The 17,312-nt window shown below is 36.6% G+C and overlaps 2 protein-coding genes across 2 annotated transcripts; one reads left to right on the top strand and one right to left on the bottom strand.

Moving 5' to 3' along the window:
• Position 1: 1 nt before the first annotated feature.
• Positions 2-3,432, bottom strand: LOC115929233 (cylicin-2-like; the record flags this gene model as incomplete). Its single annotated transcript, XM_030997827.1, has 4 exons — positions 3,134-3,432; positions 1,541-1,697; positions 614-742; positions 2-66 (listed from the first exon to the last, which is right to left on the bottom strand). Coding segments are annotated over exons 2-4 (312 nt in total), but the record flags the coding sequence as incomplete, so codon positions are not given.
• A 281-nt stretch (positions 3,433-3,713) lies between these two features.
• Positions 3,714-15,714, top strand: LOC576462 (ubiquitin carboxyl-terminal hydrolase isozyme L5). The gene is made up of 11 exons (XM_030997826.1): positions 3,714-3,833; positions 7,229-7,295; positions 8,328-8,433; positions 9,105-9,230; positions 9,617-9,678; positions 9,969-10,099; positions 11,116-11,179; positions 11,704-11,818; positions 12,720-12,836; positions 14,236-14,334; positions 15,062-15,714. Exons 1-11 carry the CDS (start codon positions 3,755-3,757, stop codon positions 15,125-15,127), a joined length of 1,032 nt encoding a protein of 343 aa, XP_030853686.1. The 5' UTR covers positions 3,714-3,754; the 3' UTR covers positions 15,128-15,714.
• Positions 15,715-17,312: the final 1,598 nt, after the last annotated feature.

Here is a 17,312-nt window from a genome sequence, read left to right as displayed (position 1 = left end):
CTTCATCATCATCAGAATCGTCCATCTTTCCTCTTTTCTTCTTCCCCTTTCCTTTCTTCTTAGATGCTAGAATAAAAAACATACAGGTAATAAATCAATAAAGCATCATGTATCATACAGTGACTAATAGAAATTGCAATAAATCTTTTAAAATAATCTTTAAATATGGCCAGGCATCAGTGCTAAACTGACTTAGTGTGCAGGCAAAGACTCTAATTTGACACTTAAACACTTTGTAAAGCCTTGAGTGGAGCCTAACTCCAGAGGAAGAGGTATTGTAGTCTAGTGGATAAGTCACACGACTGCAGATCACAAGGTACGGGGTTCGAGTCCCACCGCTGCACTAATGTCCTTTGGCAAGACGATTAATCTACATTTGCCATTCTCCACCCAGGTGTTGAATGGGTACCCAGTATGATGAGAAAGTTAAAGGAAAATCCAACCCAAATAGACATCTACTCTAAACGAAAGCAGAAAAATCAGAGAAGCAAACTGATGAAAGCATGAATTAAATCTGACTAAATATAAGAAAGTTATAAATATTTTTTTTCAATTTTTTTTTTTAATGCGACCCTAAATAATCTTATCTATCACCAGAGTAACATGAAACTACCTTTGGCTGAAGTAGATCTGTTTGTTTCCTCTTCCTCTTCTTTCATTGCCGCGGCTATAGGGTCTGGAATGTCATCATCAGAATCATCTTGTCTGCCTTTCTTCTGATTTTTCTTCTCCTTTTTCTTGTCTGTAAATTGAATTAAAAAATACATACATAAAACTATCTAGAGGTTTTCAAGCAAAACTGGAGGCTTTATGATAAGTACTAAAAGTACTCCTGACGACGGATAGTCAACCTGTTCAAAACGTCGAGCCACTCTCGTCCTCTCCAAGCGCTATAGTTCTCCTTAGAACTACATGTATAAGCTAAGAAAGATAACCAACAGTCTTTTTCAAGACTACACACCCTCAAGAAAGATTACAGAGAGTCCTTTTCAGGACTCCTCAATCCTCTTTCTCTCTCTCTCACATGGTGCGCCCGCAAGCCTACTGTATAAGTACTAAAATGTTACACAGTTGGGTTTCAATGAAGGCATTTCTTTTATAATTTAAGATGCTCTTCACTTGTATCAAATAATGCTTTTTTATACCCATCCACTCCCCTCTACTAATTGATGGGAAAAAATGTCAAACCAGACTTCCCAACCACTTTACATACAAACAAAATCTGTGTAGCATTCAGTGAATTTCCTCTTTCAATGAAAAGAACCTTGTATAGTGAAACCTGTAAATAAAGACCACTCAAGGGAGACAAGGGAAGCAGTCTTTATAGACAGGTTTGGTACAGGTTTTAATAAGAAACGAATTCGAGGGAAACAAAATAGGTGATATTTATAGAAAGACAGGTGATCACTGAAGCAGGTTTCACTCTACCATCTGTCTAGAAATAGAATGATCACTCTTTTTGTTTCCTTTCACAAGTTTTCATACCAGTTATCTTTATGTCATTTTTTTTATTCCATAAAAAGCAACTGAATGTAGCTACCTTTTTTGCTTTTGGCAGCACTGTCACCATCCTCGACGCTGGGAGCAGTACTTGTCTTAGGCATGTCGTCATCATCATCTCCACCCCTCTTTCCTCCTTTCTTACCCTTCTTAGGCATGGTGATGCCCCTTCCTCTCTCTAGTCTTCAGTGTGTGTTCTGTGGAGGTACGAAAAGAAAATGTGAGATGTGAGATGACTGCAGGACTAATGACTTATTTCGATATACTGATGAAGCAGACTGAAAGTTTCAGTTCCTTATATCAACAGTTGTTATGCTGAGATTACGTCAGGCTCCACTGACCAGTCCAATTGGATCATTCCTTCCTTGTGTAGTTGATCATTTCTGTTAAGATCAGTCATTACGAACTTGTAGCTCGTGCAGTTTTTCCTTCATAATCATTTTGTCTTGCATGTAGACTAGAAAGGATGAGATTTAGAATGATGTCATGCGCAGCGAGAGTTAAAATACGGCTTGCAAGATTTTCAACATAGATGTCGATTTTGACCCATAATTTCCTGAAAATGGACCATTAAACAGATTTATTCAGTCAAGTTGGTAAGTGGAACTGAAGAATAAATGGCCATATTGCTTGAACAGGAACGCCTATGGTCAGTTTCTGTTTCTAAAGAGAGGAGCCGACCCTACCCAAACCAGAGGCTATAATGAACAAAAGAGATAGAACTTTCGGTCTAGCAAAGTGAATGAACCGTCGCTTATCAGTAGGGGCGCTGGTCCGAGAATAAGGATCGTCTTCATAAACGAAGATCGTCTTTGAAAACGCGGACCAATGCATCCTCAAAAACAAGGATCATCTGCAAAAAAGCAGATGTTCCATATTTTTATTGGCACATTGGCGATGTAAAAAATGGATTCCGGGATGATTATCTTGATGCATTTTACATTGACTTAATTTGTACAAAGACCTTCACATTATGAGCAATAAAACCTTGAGAAGACGGACAACCCATCAAAGTAGACGGTCAAATAGGGTTATTTTCCCCTGGGGATCAAAATCGGCATTGCCAGCGGGCGGTTCAGTAACCCGAAAGTCGCAGAGCGCCGATGAAAAAAAACGTCCGCGAAAATGCAGACGATCCTTGTTCGGAGGACGCATTTTGTCCACGTTTATGAGGATATCCTTGTTTATGAGGACGATCCTCATTCTTAGACCAGCGCCCCTACTACTACTGCTTATTTTACAAGAATGTGGAGTGCCAATAAATATCATTCATAATCTGATAATCATAGACATGAACTCTTCATCATGATAATTTCATTAAAAAACACATTCATTCAAATCATTGATCCACCTACACAGAGCTACCAAGTATCATGCATTAGGCGTGACATCACGCATTTCGAGGGTCTGAAAATGCTCTTACGCACGACGCGCATGCGTGCTAGATTTTGAAAAAACGCTATAGACTCTACCACGTGTGTTATACCCTCGCGCGCCGAATCATGAAAATGTCACGCATTGCCGATCTTTGAACTTGGCGTCTCTCTGCCTACATGCGGCACTCAATTAATTTTTTGTTGTTGTTGGTTTTCCCTATGAAATTACAATTCCCCCCACTCTGTGTGTCTCTCACCTGCTCACTCTGCTCTGTTGACTCCGTCTCTGACTCTGCTCTCTCTCTCTCTCTCTCTTTCTCAATCAATCTCCGACGAAAGACTCGAACTAAAGAGTGAGACAGACCGAGTAGTAGATCTAGATAATTATTCTGCCTCTATCATAAGATCCAGTCAGTGGTGGCCTATAATCAGAACGATTTGTTTACTTTCCTCTTGTAACTTTTGTATTCGCAATATGGTTCCTCAAATAGCAATCCAGCGATCTACTGTACGTAGACTGCATAAAACATAATTTGTATTGAACACATGTACAATCGCATTTCCGCGCGCCGATCCATTCATTCACGCATTGAGATTTCGCAATCCTAGCGCAATACACATGTACAAAAAGGAGACTCGCCCAGACTAAACTTGTCCACCCAAGGAATAATCTAAAGTTTTTACATGTCTAATTGTACGATTAGGCGAATAAAAATGCAGGAAATGGAATGATAATGTTAATTATGAATTGATATTGGATTATTTCAATGTTGAGAGTTCATATATTTCATGGTCTTATGAAAATTGACGAGATAGTACAGTAGTTTACTTTATTTAATATTTAAAACGCCCAAGTTGTAGACTACCCATTTGCAATCATGGCGGGTGCTTCGGCTGGAGATTGGTGTCTGATCGAGAGTGATCCCGGTGTTTTTACAGAGCTGATTAGAGGCTTTGGTATGCTAATTGTTTTAAATTTCTATCCAATTTGGATCTTCTCGTGAAATAAGACACCTGGTGCGTGTAAAGTCTAGACTATGGCCTTGGGGAAGTGGAATCCATCGGCATTACATTTACAGTTACACGCAAGACCGATGCAAATTGCAATGACAATGCCAATTATGAACAGCTATCTGTGCAAAGTGAATGAGCAGTGGCTTGTTTCACGAGAATGCCCAGATTTGAAATAAAGCACACTTGATACTAGACCGAATTTTCCGTCTCTTTCGTTCGTTAGCCTCTTATTGGGGTAGGGTCGGCCGGCTCTCTCTTTAGAGACGGAAGCCGTTTATACACATGTCCTTGCTAACGCCACGGCCAGTCCTGGTCGTAGCGTTTTGCCCCCAAAATCCCCCAAAATGTCATTTTACCTCGAGCATGTTATATTGTAAATTAGGCCTAGGCTATAATAAATCAGTTCCACTTACCAACTTGACTGAAATAATCAGTTTAATAGTCCCTTTTTAGGAAATTATGGGTCAAAATCGAAATCCATTTTGAAAATCTTTTTCAACATGGATTCCGATTTTGACCCATAATTTCCTAAAAAGGGACTATTAAACTGATTATTTCAGTCAAGTTGGTAAGTGGAACTGATTTATTATAGCCTAGGCCTAATTTACAATATAACATGCTCGAGGTAAAATGACATTTTGGGGGATTTTGGGGGCAAAACGCTACGACCAGGACTGGCCGTGGCGTTAGCAAGGACATGTGTATAAACGGCTTCCGTCTCTAAAGAGAGAGCCGACCCTACCCCAATTAAGAGGCTAACGAACGAAAGAGACGGAAAATTCGGTCTAACTTGATACTTGATGTGGTAATCCCTGAAGCAGCTTTTCCAAGCTATAGGCCTACTGGGATACACTTCTAAAGTTCTAAAGCGTTTTTGTTCAACTTTCTTTGATAAAAAATAAATAAGTGCAACTACAAAATAACAGAGATGTGTTATAAGTATGTATGATGAATGATTGAGATTGGTCTAGGAATTGACAATAACATCCATTGAAAAATGACAATGATTGTCATTCCGTAGTCTTGGCTTGGCCTAGTTATTCATTATTGTTCAGTTGTCATGACTCGTGTCATCCAACAATTTTTCATGAGCCATTACAATGTGAAGATGATAATCTTAACTAAAGAAGTCGATAGTTTTGTGATCCTTTAAGGGCCTATCTCACTGAGCGGCGAATGCTTGCGAACGTAGCGAATTTGGGGTTTCGCCAGAGTTTGTAAAATGTTGTAAAAGGTTGCAAGAGAAAGATCGCAAACAGTTTTCTTTGTTGTAAACAGTTTTTCTTGTCGCAAAGAAATTTTGGACATTTTCAAAAAAAAATTGCGAATTTATTTTTCCGCAAACAGTTGCAGGCGTTTGCAAAACAGTCGTAAGCCTTTGCAAACGGTTGTTAAACAGTTTTGCTCTTTGTTTTCGTCAGTTCTCTGTGTTTCGCCAAAGCTAGCGACCACGTTACCATATGGTTCCTTTATAAAATCGACCCATTGAGTACCAGTAGTTAGCAAAAGGTCTCAAACATTCACAAATAGTGGCAAAGGATTGGCAAATAGTTGCTAATCTTCGCAAAAGTTGTCGCTAACATTTGTTTACAGACGCTAATAGTCGCCAACTGCCTTTCGCAAACACTTTCGGAGACATTCGCTCAAATGTTGCTAATTGTCGCTAAACGTCACTTAATGTCGCTGATTTTCGCCAACATTCGTCAGAAAAGTTGGCGAATCCAAATTTGCAACGTTCGCAAGCATTCGCTGCTCAGTGAGATAGGCCCTTTAAGAATAATTGAGAAAGTGAACATCGAACAGCAGCTAAAATTTCAATGGTAAAAATTATAAAAAGTGCCTAACTCCGGATACAGGGGAGATTTCAGGCCAAGGGCCATTTGGATGGCAGAGCCGCTGGAGTAACTAAGAATCTGGAGCATGAGAGGGTGCCATATAAGCAGTAAAATGTTGGCCTTGCGTCATGTGATAGGTCAATTTTTTGTATAATTAATGGGGTTTTTTTTAATCAAATTTTGAGATTGTGATATGGTTGAGGTTGCATGATTTTGAACATGACTTTTAAACTTGTGTTATGACATGTGGCAAACTGGCAAGTTGGCAACTATAAAGCCTTGAGAGTCTATTGTCAAATTTATTTGTCGCTGTCGGATCCTCAATTATGATTAAACTTAGTTACATCTGATGTACATAAGTTGAAATATAAGTTGAAATAAGTTGAAATATAAGTTGAAATAAGTTGAAATATAAGTTGAAATATTTATTGGTTACTGAATCATCATAGGTTATAACAATAATGTGACAATGTCTTTACATGAGTATAAAACATAAGTTAAATTACATTTCCACATTCAGTAAATCATAGATACATACGCTCGAAGAGGTGATGATACAGAAGGGCTACAGCCTAAGCGTGACAGCTTGATACGCTTGCAGCCCAGAAACATTTAAAATCATAACGATTGTAAAGTAAAGTAAATTACAAAACATAATTGGGGGAAAATAACAAAAATAAACAGTGACTTGCAACCAAAAAAAAAAAAAAAAATGGGATAGAGGGTGCATGGGAGGGGGATTTTCCTGCTATATCAAGGAAATGCTGACAAACATATATGATATCATGTGTTAATTTAAGAGATTTGTCAATATTTGCTCAATAAAATTGATTTCACACTTTTCTTGAAAGTATATACTGACTTCAAGTTACGGATGTCAACGGACAGTGAGTTCCAAATATCCGGACCAGAATGTCTTATAGATTTCATAGCCATTGTTGTTTTAGGATTACATAAATGGTATTTATTTGATTGTCTGGTTGGGTATGTATGAATATTTCTATTCAAACAAAACATTGGTGGGAAGTGGGAAGGTAGGGAATCATTTTGTAGACGGAACATGAACAGTGCTTTTTGTAAAAAGTTAATATCAGTTACTTTCAGAGTTTTTAATCTCGCGAATAGGGGATCAGTGTGATCGCGATATCCAGCATTGGTACACACACGAATCGCTTTCTTTTGTAAAAGTAGCATTATATCAGTATATACTTTTGAGTCTGCCCACAGTATATTGCAATAAGACATGTAAGGAAGAATCAAGGAATTGTATAGCATATATAGAATATTCAAAGGCACATAATGTTTTAACTTATACAGTAAACCAACAGTGCGTGACAGTATAGATAGAGGTCTGTCTCCGATTTTTTAACGTACCAAGATATGCAGGATGACATTTGAGGTGAAAATATATTTTGTTTGTTTGTTATATGTCATTTGCTTTCCCTATCCTGTCTAGCTCTTTAAGAAAATGTAGACCATTTTAGCATCTTTGATTTTCATCAGGTGTTGGTGGAATGCAAGTTGAAGAAATATGGACCTTGGATGATGACACTGCACTGGAGAAGCTGAAGTGAGTATTTAGATATGAAGTTTGATCCTTGGAGAACCATTGTTTATGCTATTCTATTCTATTCAGGCGCGGATCCACAGACCCACCCCCCTAGCCACCCAAAATGGTAAAAAAATAGGATAGTTATTAGTAATGTAAATTTTACTTTTTTTTTAAAACAAAAAACAAAAGCAACCCGACCCCCCACCCCCAAAACAAATTATTTAAAGGTAATACAAAGTTTTGGGAAATTTTGAAAATTGGGTGGATAGTGATTCTTTACAATTTTGATATATTTGGATGCCCCTGTGGCTGTATTATAAGCACTAGAAAATTTAGCCCCTAAAACACTTCTGCTTTCGAGAAAAATTGAATATAAAAATTTACCGGTGCTCCCGGTAAATTTTGATAAATTTCAAATAGCGCCTACGGCCGTACTATGGTAGTTGCGGCCATGAAAATCTCAGAATATGCAGTTGTGATATATAATTTCCAAATGGGAATAGCCAATCGGTCGATTTAAATCAAGAAACATTGTTTTTTAGCTAAATTAATATATTGACCTTGAGAAGGAGCTATACAACATAAAGAGTTTATTATTTACAATTTCATAACTTTAGACTCAATTTCAACCGGAACAACTATCATTGAATATTGAAGGATCGCATATGCTTCAAATATTTTCATTTAAACCAAATTCATGACCCCATACCAAAACTTTGTATTACCTTTAACCCCCCCCAAAAAAAAAAAAAAATAAATAAATAAAAAAATTAGTGGTCCTCTACTCCAGCATCCCCCCCCCCCACTATCACTATCACCCCTGAGATTATGTAATATCTACATGTAAATGTGGTGTTTCACTGTTAATAACAAAAGCATTAAAAAAAGGTTTGAAAATATATGATTCATGACATGCAAACACAACTTATCCAGACTCACAAATAAATGGTCCATTACTCACTTATTCCAAAACTTTTATTGTGTTGGTGTTTTAATTTTTTCTTTCATGTTTCGGCTTTGGCAAATTATTTAAATTGTTTTGTTGTGTAGGCCTGTTCATGGGCTGATATTCTTATTCAAGTGGCAGCCTGGAATGGATTCATCTGGAACGATCGTTCAAGACAGCAGATTAGATGACATCTTCTTTGCTAAACAGGTAAATCATTAATCATTTAATTGAGAGAATGGTCATCTAGCACGATCTAGGACTAGGATTTTGTAATAAAATCTGTAAAGTTTTGTTGATATGTACATAAAATATGGCAAACGGGTAGGCATGAAAGGATCATTGATGCATTGTAGGATAGGGGATTGTATGTTTGGATACAAATAAAGCCTTCTCTTTTGACTTTCATTTCACCAAAAATATGCATCAAACAGCATTGTCCATCATAAATATTTGCCCTTTATAAAAATTGTTTAACGTACCGTAAGTCTTAACAAGACTAATGAAACATTGCTTGTTAACTTCTTCAAATTACTGTTTGAAATAAACTGTCCAGATAACTGACCTGTCTGGATGGGTAGTATGGGTGTCTGTATGGGTAGGACAGTTAAATGAGTCATTTAATCAACTGTCAACATTTTCTAATTACCACGGCTCTGATTTGATATCTTACCATTCTCCATTGATATCTAGATGAAGTTAATGAAATGCATGTAATTAAACGTAGCTTAATAGGAATTGCATTGCAGATGTAACACCCAATGTTTCTTAAATCCTTCTGTTTGTTTCTGGTCACTAATGATTTCGTTCAATATTATAATCTGTAAAAGAGTTGGGTTACATTGTTTTATTTGATTCCCTGTTGTTCTTGTTTTTTGTAGGTAATCAACAATGCATGTGCCACCCAAGCCATCCTGAGTGTTCTGATGAACTGTCACCATGGTGATATGACCCTTGGCAACCAGCTCAAGGAATTCAAAGAGTTCACTTCGACCTTTGACCCCACAGTGAGTAGATTATGATGACCTTTCCTTGAGCTTCAGCATCAATAGGAATTAAACTAAAGCTAGATGTTCATGAGTATTGAGTGAATTAATGTATCATGACATACATCTAAATGCTAAATTACCTATGGCTTATTCACTTCAAAGTTGGTAAATAGAACAATATAATTTATATTGAAAACTGTGGTACAGTGATGCTCATTCCTGTTTTTTTCTCCATGTATTTCTGAATGATTTCTTGTGATGTTATCTCATACCTGGAATTCAACAAAAATTACTTAATTTATGTCTGAATATATGTGTTTATTTTTTTCAAACAAAAGTGAAGAATCCATATCTCGGAGTAGCACTGGAAATCATGAAAATTACGATGTTTTTTTCTTCTTCAGATGAAAGGCCTTACTATTAGTAATTCAGAAGTCATCAAAGATGTTCACAACAGCTTTGCAAGGTATTGTATATATTTATTACAAAAACAATAACATTTGGAAGTATTAGTTTATTTGATTGTTAGTTGGTATTGATAACAATGAATTTTATTCCATTATAGCAGTATATTAACATGCCTATGCCATTCTATATTTCATCTTTTTCTCATATCAGTTCTACATTAAATGAAATTTTACTTAGTATTCAAGGTGTTGATATGAACAAATAAGATGTATTTAAAGTTCTAAATAAATGTTTTAAAATGACAATGTGGAGTATTTATTTGACAATGATTCTTCTGTTTGTTCACAGACAACAGATGTTTGAGTTTGATTCGAGACAAGCTAACAAGGATGATGATGTTTATCACTTTGTGAGCTACATGCCCATCCAGGGAAGGTTGTATGAACTGGATGGATTGAAAGACGGCCCAGTAGATCTAGGTAAGAGGAATAAAGTAAGCTAGAATTTCCTATGTAGGAGTGTCGTGGCTGAGTGGTTTTAGGCGCTTGACTGGAGATGCGAAGGTCGAGGGTTCGAATACCGACACAGCACTAATATCCTTTGGCAAGATATTAACCTACACTTGCTACTCAAGTGTTAAATGGTTACCCGGTAGGATGCGACCGTCATTGTTGGTCAAACAGTATTTGAGTGTCAAGTAACGCCTGGCTGGAATGCTCCCTAGGGAGTGAAGATTGTGCACACAGTGTGTGGGGGCAAGCACTGAATCCAATGACCGTGGTAATAGTATATCTGTAAAGCGCTTAGGGACATTGTATTAAGCGCTATATAAGTGGAATATTATTATTAACGTAAGCTAAAATTTCTGATGTTTTTGCTTTCACGCTGAAATTTGATAGGGTAGATCTAGGGAAGAGGGCGTAGGATAGAGGATTGGAGTTGGCAAGAATTGATTCTGCATTAGTAACCTACAATTTGCTTACTATACTCCTAATTTCTGATTAAACTTGACCACAAAAATCAGATTTCATTTGATGTAGGTACATTCTTCTTATGAAGTATAAGAGCCATAGTAAGCCAACTGTATTGGTAAAGTGAAATCAATGAGTGTATTGCATATTGATGAAAGGTTTGGATTGATATCCAAGAGCTTAAAGCATGGCTGCATTCTGTTTGGCATGATAGTTTTTATTGGCAAGCGTGTTTACAAAAAGAAGAACAAACAAATTTCTCAGTTTAGAAAATGATTTTAAAAGTGGTCTGATGTGGAATGAAATTTCACCAATTTTTGCAACAATTTAGGGAAGGTAACTTTATTAAACATTTTGGTCAAAATGCATTGCAGTTAGATTAACGGACCGTAGATCACTAATTTAGCAATAACTTGTAATTGCAATCAGCACCTGCTCAATTGAGGCTTTGTCCTTTAACATAAAAAAATTTGCATATGTATTGACATAATACATTGACAACATTTTATCTAATGTTACTATAGGAAGAGCCGATGATGGAGACTGGCTGAAAACAGTGAAACCTGTCATCGAGGAGAGAATACGCAAGTTAGTATACTGTGTCCAAGAACATATAGAAAATATGTAACTATATATGTAACTATGTAGGTATATGTGTAAGACCATCAACGCTTTCAAAGAAGTTCAGTTCTGTTAAAAGAGAAAAATCTCAGATGCAGGTTGTGAAAGTTGAACATAATATGACGTTGAGAAATCAATAGCGTCTGGATAGTGAACTTCGTAATTAGGATAGTATCCCTTTGCAAACACAAGAACTTCTTTTCCAATCCACATTTATGATGGTTATGTTATGGAGATGACTCCAGGCTTTTCAAATGCTCATATTAAATCCTGTCTGCACTAGTTTGGCCAGGAGGGATTAGACCTCTCGGTTGTGGTCACTGACAGGTGGTTATCTCATCAAATCAGCTGTCAATTAACATAAGAAAAAGGGGATTATGGGTGACCAACAGGCACCACTTAGGCATTGTATGCCATATAGAGGGCGCAAGTAGTTACAAGTAGTGCAGACAGGCTTTAAGAACTTTGTCTTCATTTTGAAATTGCTCCAGGTATAGTGCAAATGAGATCCACTTCAACCTGATGGCCCTCATCTCAGACAGGAGAATGATATTCAACAAAGAAATCAGCAGATTACAAAACCAACTCAAGGCAGTACAAGGCCAGGTATTCTTTCAAATTCGATCTCTGTTTTCCTATAAATGTTAAAGACCCTCCTGAACTGCGAGCTACCTTCATTCGCAGTTGAGTGCAAAGGCACTGGTATGTTTATGTTTCAGTCACATCTAAGAGCTGCAGGGAGGGGGTGGGGGTTGCCGGAAGATGCAGTGAAATGCTTTTTAAAAATATCCATGCTATGAGTATGTTTTTAATGGTAACCCGATAACAAACTGAAATTCATGATTTTGGAATCAACAAAACGAAACACCTGACATGGGTTTCAATGTGCAGATGTGATTTTTCATTAATTGCAAACCAATTGTCTACACAGAATGAGATCATCAAATTATTCCCCTGTTAAAAAGAGAAAGATAACGATAACTATATCAGTCAGTTTTGCTCAAAGGCTCACATATTTCAGTCAATGAGCCTTGAGCAATGTCTTGGATCCACTGTCTGTATTACACAATCTCCAGTGACCAGTTGTTTAGATATCATTGGCGATATGAACAAAGAGTGCTTGTTCCTATATGTCCAGGGGATGTTTCACAAAGATCCTAAGTTGAACTTATCTCCAGGTTGGACTTGACAATTATGGAAAGCCGTTAGCATCAATGAAAAAAGGTTGTTAAAAGTTTTTTAAAGGCATAAAATGTTGATTCAAATCATTCATATTTTCTATTATCAAGAAGATATGTTCTTGATGTGGAATTTATAAAAATCTAAATTACTTGAATTTTAGCTTTTAAATATATATTTATTTGAAGGCTACAAATGGCTCTCCATGATCTTTAATTCCGACTTAGAGTTAAGTTTGAATTAGGATCTTTGTGAAACATCCCCATGTACCATATTCTGTTGGCCGACATGTCAGGTGAGTCATGGTAGTTGTGCTTTTCAATTGCAGGAGGAGCTGATGGATACTGACCAATCAGGACCTGTGTCTGCTGATGCCATCCAATCAGAGCTGAGCAGGTATAGGCTCTTGCAGGAAGACGAGGATAGGAAAATCAAAACATTTAAGGTAATTTGACAGCATGCCATTGTACAGGGGAAAAAATATTTAAAACATTTTGGGGGCTACTTTTCAAGCTTGCTTGCATGAAAATAACACTCTTTAATTTGTTTCGTATTGAACTCTATGCACATTTTGGGGGGCTCTTTTATGACTTTCAGGGGCTCTTTTTGGCATTTCGGGGGCTAATTTGCCCAGAGCACCCATGTATTTTTTTCCCTGCCATTGTAATGTAAATGTAATGCCTCTCCAATGTGACTAGTTAGTGAAATGGCAATACTGTGTGTTAATACTAGAAATATTTCCATGAGAATTGCTAAGTGCAAGTGAATGCTACCACATGTACTAAGAAATAGAAAGTACTGTTTAAACTGAGCCATATCTCATTCACACTCATCATATTTAATGCAAATTTATGTTTGTTTTACCTAGTGTAATGCTCATGGGTGTTAGGCTGCACTTAATAGTAGCATACACCGGTTGTCAATACACATGTGATTAATCTGAGCTGTAGACTACACAGTATGTAAGCAAGGGTATGTTTAGTACATGTAGAGTGGGGCAAATGGGCCAAAAGTTGACTTCTTTTACTACTATTCTACTTAGCAGCTCAATTGACATTTTTGTCCACTGCTTGATGTTATCAGTCCATGTCTTAATTGGTCTGCCCCTTTTCTTTTCCTATTCTTTCCTCGTAAGATGGTGTTTGTCAAGCTATTCTTCCATCAAGTTACATGCCCAAACCTTCAGCTGTCTTCTTTTCACAATTGTGATAGAGTTGTTGTGTTCCCCTATATTACTCTCTATTAGGCCTATAAACAAACAAAAAATGTTGTATTGCCCTTTGCGACCAACCCAAAAATCTTGAAATCTATGGTCGGCTTTAAAAAAAAAAAAAAAACTAACCGTTTTTTAGGAAAAAATGCATTAAAGCATTCAAAACTGAGAAATATCAGCCCAAAGAGGGAGTAAAAAAAAAAGAAAGTTTTTCCGACCTCCCGACCAATGTTTTGGCACCTAAAGGGCAATACAACATCTTTTTTTGTTTAGGCCTTAGCTCTCTCACTTTCTTGTTGGATGTATGAATATGCAGAAGCCTTCTCATACAATACATCTCAAAAGCATTGATTTGCTTTTCCATCTCTGCATTCATTCTAAAAAGCTAATCCACTGTAAAACCAAAACACACTGAAGCTAAGGAGTTCTCACTCCAGACCCCAGTTCGGCCTACTCTGTTTGGGTTAGTTTTATGTGAGATTGACCCAGGTTAATTTGACCTAGCTGAAGTGTTTATGGGGAGAATTAATCAAACTGAGCATTTTTTTTTCAACACAAATTTTCAGTAATAATGTGAAGTGTTTAGATGGAATCAATGACCTCACTTGTCTCTCTCTCTTTATTGTGACAGGTAGAGAATGTAAGACGGAAGCACAACTACCTACCACTCATCATGGAGCTCCTCAAGATCTTAGCCAGCAAAGGAGAATTAGTGCCTTTAGTTAAAGAGGTACATATTCAAATACTAGGCCTGATAATTACCTGATTTAAATCGGTTTTCTGATTATTTTTTTTCCCAATTTGTTTCTTTCTTCTTTCTCTGATTATTCAAATAAAAAATAAAAATCTTCCTGATTTTACCCCTATTTCCCTGAGAGTTCCCATATTTTTCCCAATTTCCTTACTCAAAAGGTGGGATATTGTTTAGATGCCATTTATTTACCTGAATCCTTTTTGAGGAAAAAAATAAACCTATTTTATTTTTAGTAATAATACTAAATACACATTCAAATACACAACAAATAGCAACCTACAATACAAAAACTACTATGTTCAGCACCTTTCACTGCATTTTCATTTTAGAAAGTTGCAATGAGACAGGACTTTAAAATCAAAGCAAAACTTAATTTCATGAAGTCATATTGATGTATGTAGAACTTCAGTTTATTATTAATTAGTTAGTGATTAATTGATTAATTAGTGAAGATGCGTTAATACTTTTAATGTTATATGAATATCTGAGGCCCCTAGTCTTTACATGAAGTGTACCTTTAATCAATAGTCAGCATGGATCTGTTTTTTTTCTTCTTTTGTGTAAATAAATTTGTATAATATTTATGGACTTTATATTTCTTTTCTCTTTTTATTTACAAATGCACAATTTACGTCAAATGTGGAAGATTTGTCCTATACATTTCAACAATACTAATCCGCTGTATCCCTGTGTTCTGTTATAGGCAAAAGAGAAAGCTCTAGCAAAGCAGGAGAAGGAAAAGCAGAAGAAAGTGACTGAAGCAAGATAAGAATCGGAGAAGCCACCCTCGGATAGGACATTAACATGTATTGACAACAAAAGGGGACAGTAAACCAAAAGTTGATCCCCAGTGGCCTTCCACTCACCAAAGTCACAAAGCCACTGTTCTCTCAACTACTGTGACAAACCAAAAAAATTCACTTGCATGAAAAACTTGTAAATTCATGAGTGCTTCAGTTTAGTGAATGTTTCATGCCGCAATCAGAACTGATACACAACACTCGATTTTTGCAATTCATGAAAGTTTCTTGCCATCAAATTGGCCGTCCGTAAGAATTTACAAAATGCTCATGTCACAAAAATTTCTGGTGTAGACCAATGTTTTCTGCAGACTTATCCACTACCAATTCATCTGAAGCTAAGATATCATTCTCCATGTATCGTTATTAATGTCCAAGTATTAACTGTATCACGGTCATTTGCTATATCATTTTTTTGTTGTTGGTTGTATTTGTGTTTATAAGAAACTGTACTGCTGATTCATGATTACCTGCAAATATGTTTCTGTATTGTTCTACGAGCAAGAGACGTTATTTATTTTCATATTGACCCTTCATATTCATCCATATTGTAAGATTTTTTTCTTAGCTTGCTCAAAAGGTCATTCACACTATGAACATGACGGACAAAGAAAGAGGACAAAATATACAGTTCCTCATTCTACCCTCAACAATTGCTGTAATAGACAAAGGAACATCCCTTCACTGCTATTATGTAAAAATGTGTAGAACAGGTGAATATGCATGTGACACCTGTTCTACACATTTTTACATAATAGCAGTGAAGGGATGTTCCTTTGTCTACCACAGCAATTGTTGAGGGTAGAATGAGGAACTGTATATTTTGTCCTTTTTCTTTGTCCGTCATATTCATAGTGTCAATCAAAATGAAAAGGAACCTGTAGATGTAGTATCTGATGGTGTATGAATAGCAAGCCTGGTTGTAACCATGTTTTCATGATGTAAAGAAAATCAATTCTTGTTTAAATCATTAATGAAAGCCTTTCAAGCATCACTAGAATCTTTACTGTGATTGGCTAGTAGTATGAGACTGTGGATTCATTGCCTCTTTGCTCCCTGAGCTGATAGGATTGTCTATTGAAGTTTCAAAAACTAATTTTTATCTCCTGTTACTTTAAATATTTACTTTCTGGTGGGATTATGAAATTTTTTCTTTTGCACGCCAGTGCATGAAACATTCCAATGCCTTATCATTTGAATACGAAGCTCAAATGTATGGATTTTCTACAAGATTGTTTTAACCATGCTCATATTTAATGCATCACATACATTTTAAAGTGAAGATAGCCAGCTATCTTTTCCCTCCTAGTCTTCAATTGAGTAAAAAAAGTAAATAGGCAACAAGTACAATTCTGATCTCGCTCTGAATTGCTTTATCTTTTCCTTGGTTTGCCCCTCCCCCCCCCCCCCCCCCCATCCCAAATTCAATTTCAGATGTTAGATTTCAAGATTATGACACAGTGGTTATATAATCTATCTGGAGGGGCAAACAAAAAATCATTAGAGAGAACATGGGTTTGCCTTTGAATCTGTGATATTACTTTCAAAGTTTTCTCGTCCGTGGTTGTATATTCAACACCAATTTGAGCATTGATCAAAAATTTCCCTAACATTTTCTATTAGTTTGTCCAGATATTAAGTATGGAATTTGTTTATGTTCAGTGAATATCTGCCCAACATTACCAATGTAATTAAAGATATGGAAAAATTAATATTAAAAGTTTATAAAAAAAATACATGTGTATGGTGTTGTGCTTAAATGTGAAACCAGAAATAAAATAAAAAACATTTTAACATTGGAAAAAAATGTGTGCGTTAGAGGGAGAGAGAGAGAGAGAGAGAGAGTGTGTGAGAGAGAGGGAGTGTGGGTGAGAGATAGAGAGAGTGAGTGTGTGAGAGAGAGAGTGTGAGTGAGAGATAGAGTGAGTGTGTGAGAGAGAGTGTGGGTGAGAGATAGAGAGAGTGAGTGTGTGAGAGAGAGTGTGGGTGAGAGATAGAGAGAGTGAGTGTGTGAGAGAGAGTGTGGGTGAGAGATAGAGAGAGTGAGTGTGTGAGAGAGGGTGAGAGATAGAGAGAGTGAGTGTGTGAGAGAGAGTGTGAGTGAGAGATAGAGAGAGTGAGTGTGTGAGAGAGAGAGTGTGAGTGAGAGATAGA

This window comes from Strongylocentrotus purpuratus, unplaced genomic scaffold, assembly GCF_000002235.5.
Source record: "Strongylocentrotus purpuratus isolate Spur 01 unplaced genomic scaffold, Spur_5.0 spur5_scaffold_4, whole genome shotgun sequence".
NCBI lineage: Eukaryota > Metazoa > Echinodermata > Echinoidea > Camarodonta > Strongylocentrotidae > Strongylocentrotus > Strongylocentrotus purpuratus.
The sequence above is the reverse complement of the archived record's forward strand: the minus strand, read 5'-3'. Positions and strand labels throughout refer to the sequence as shown.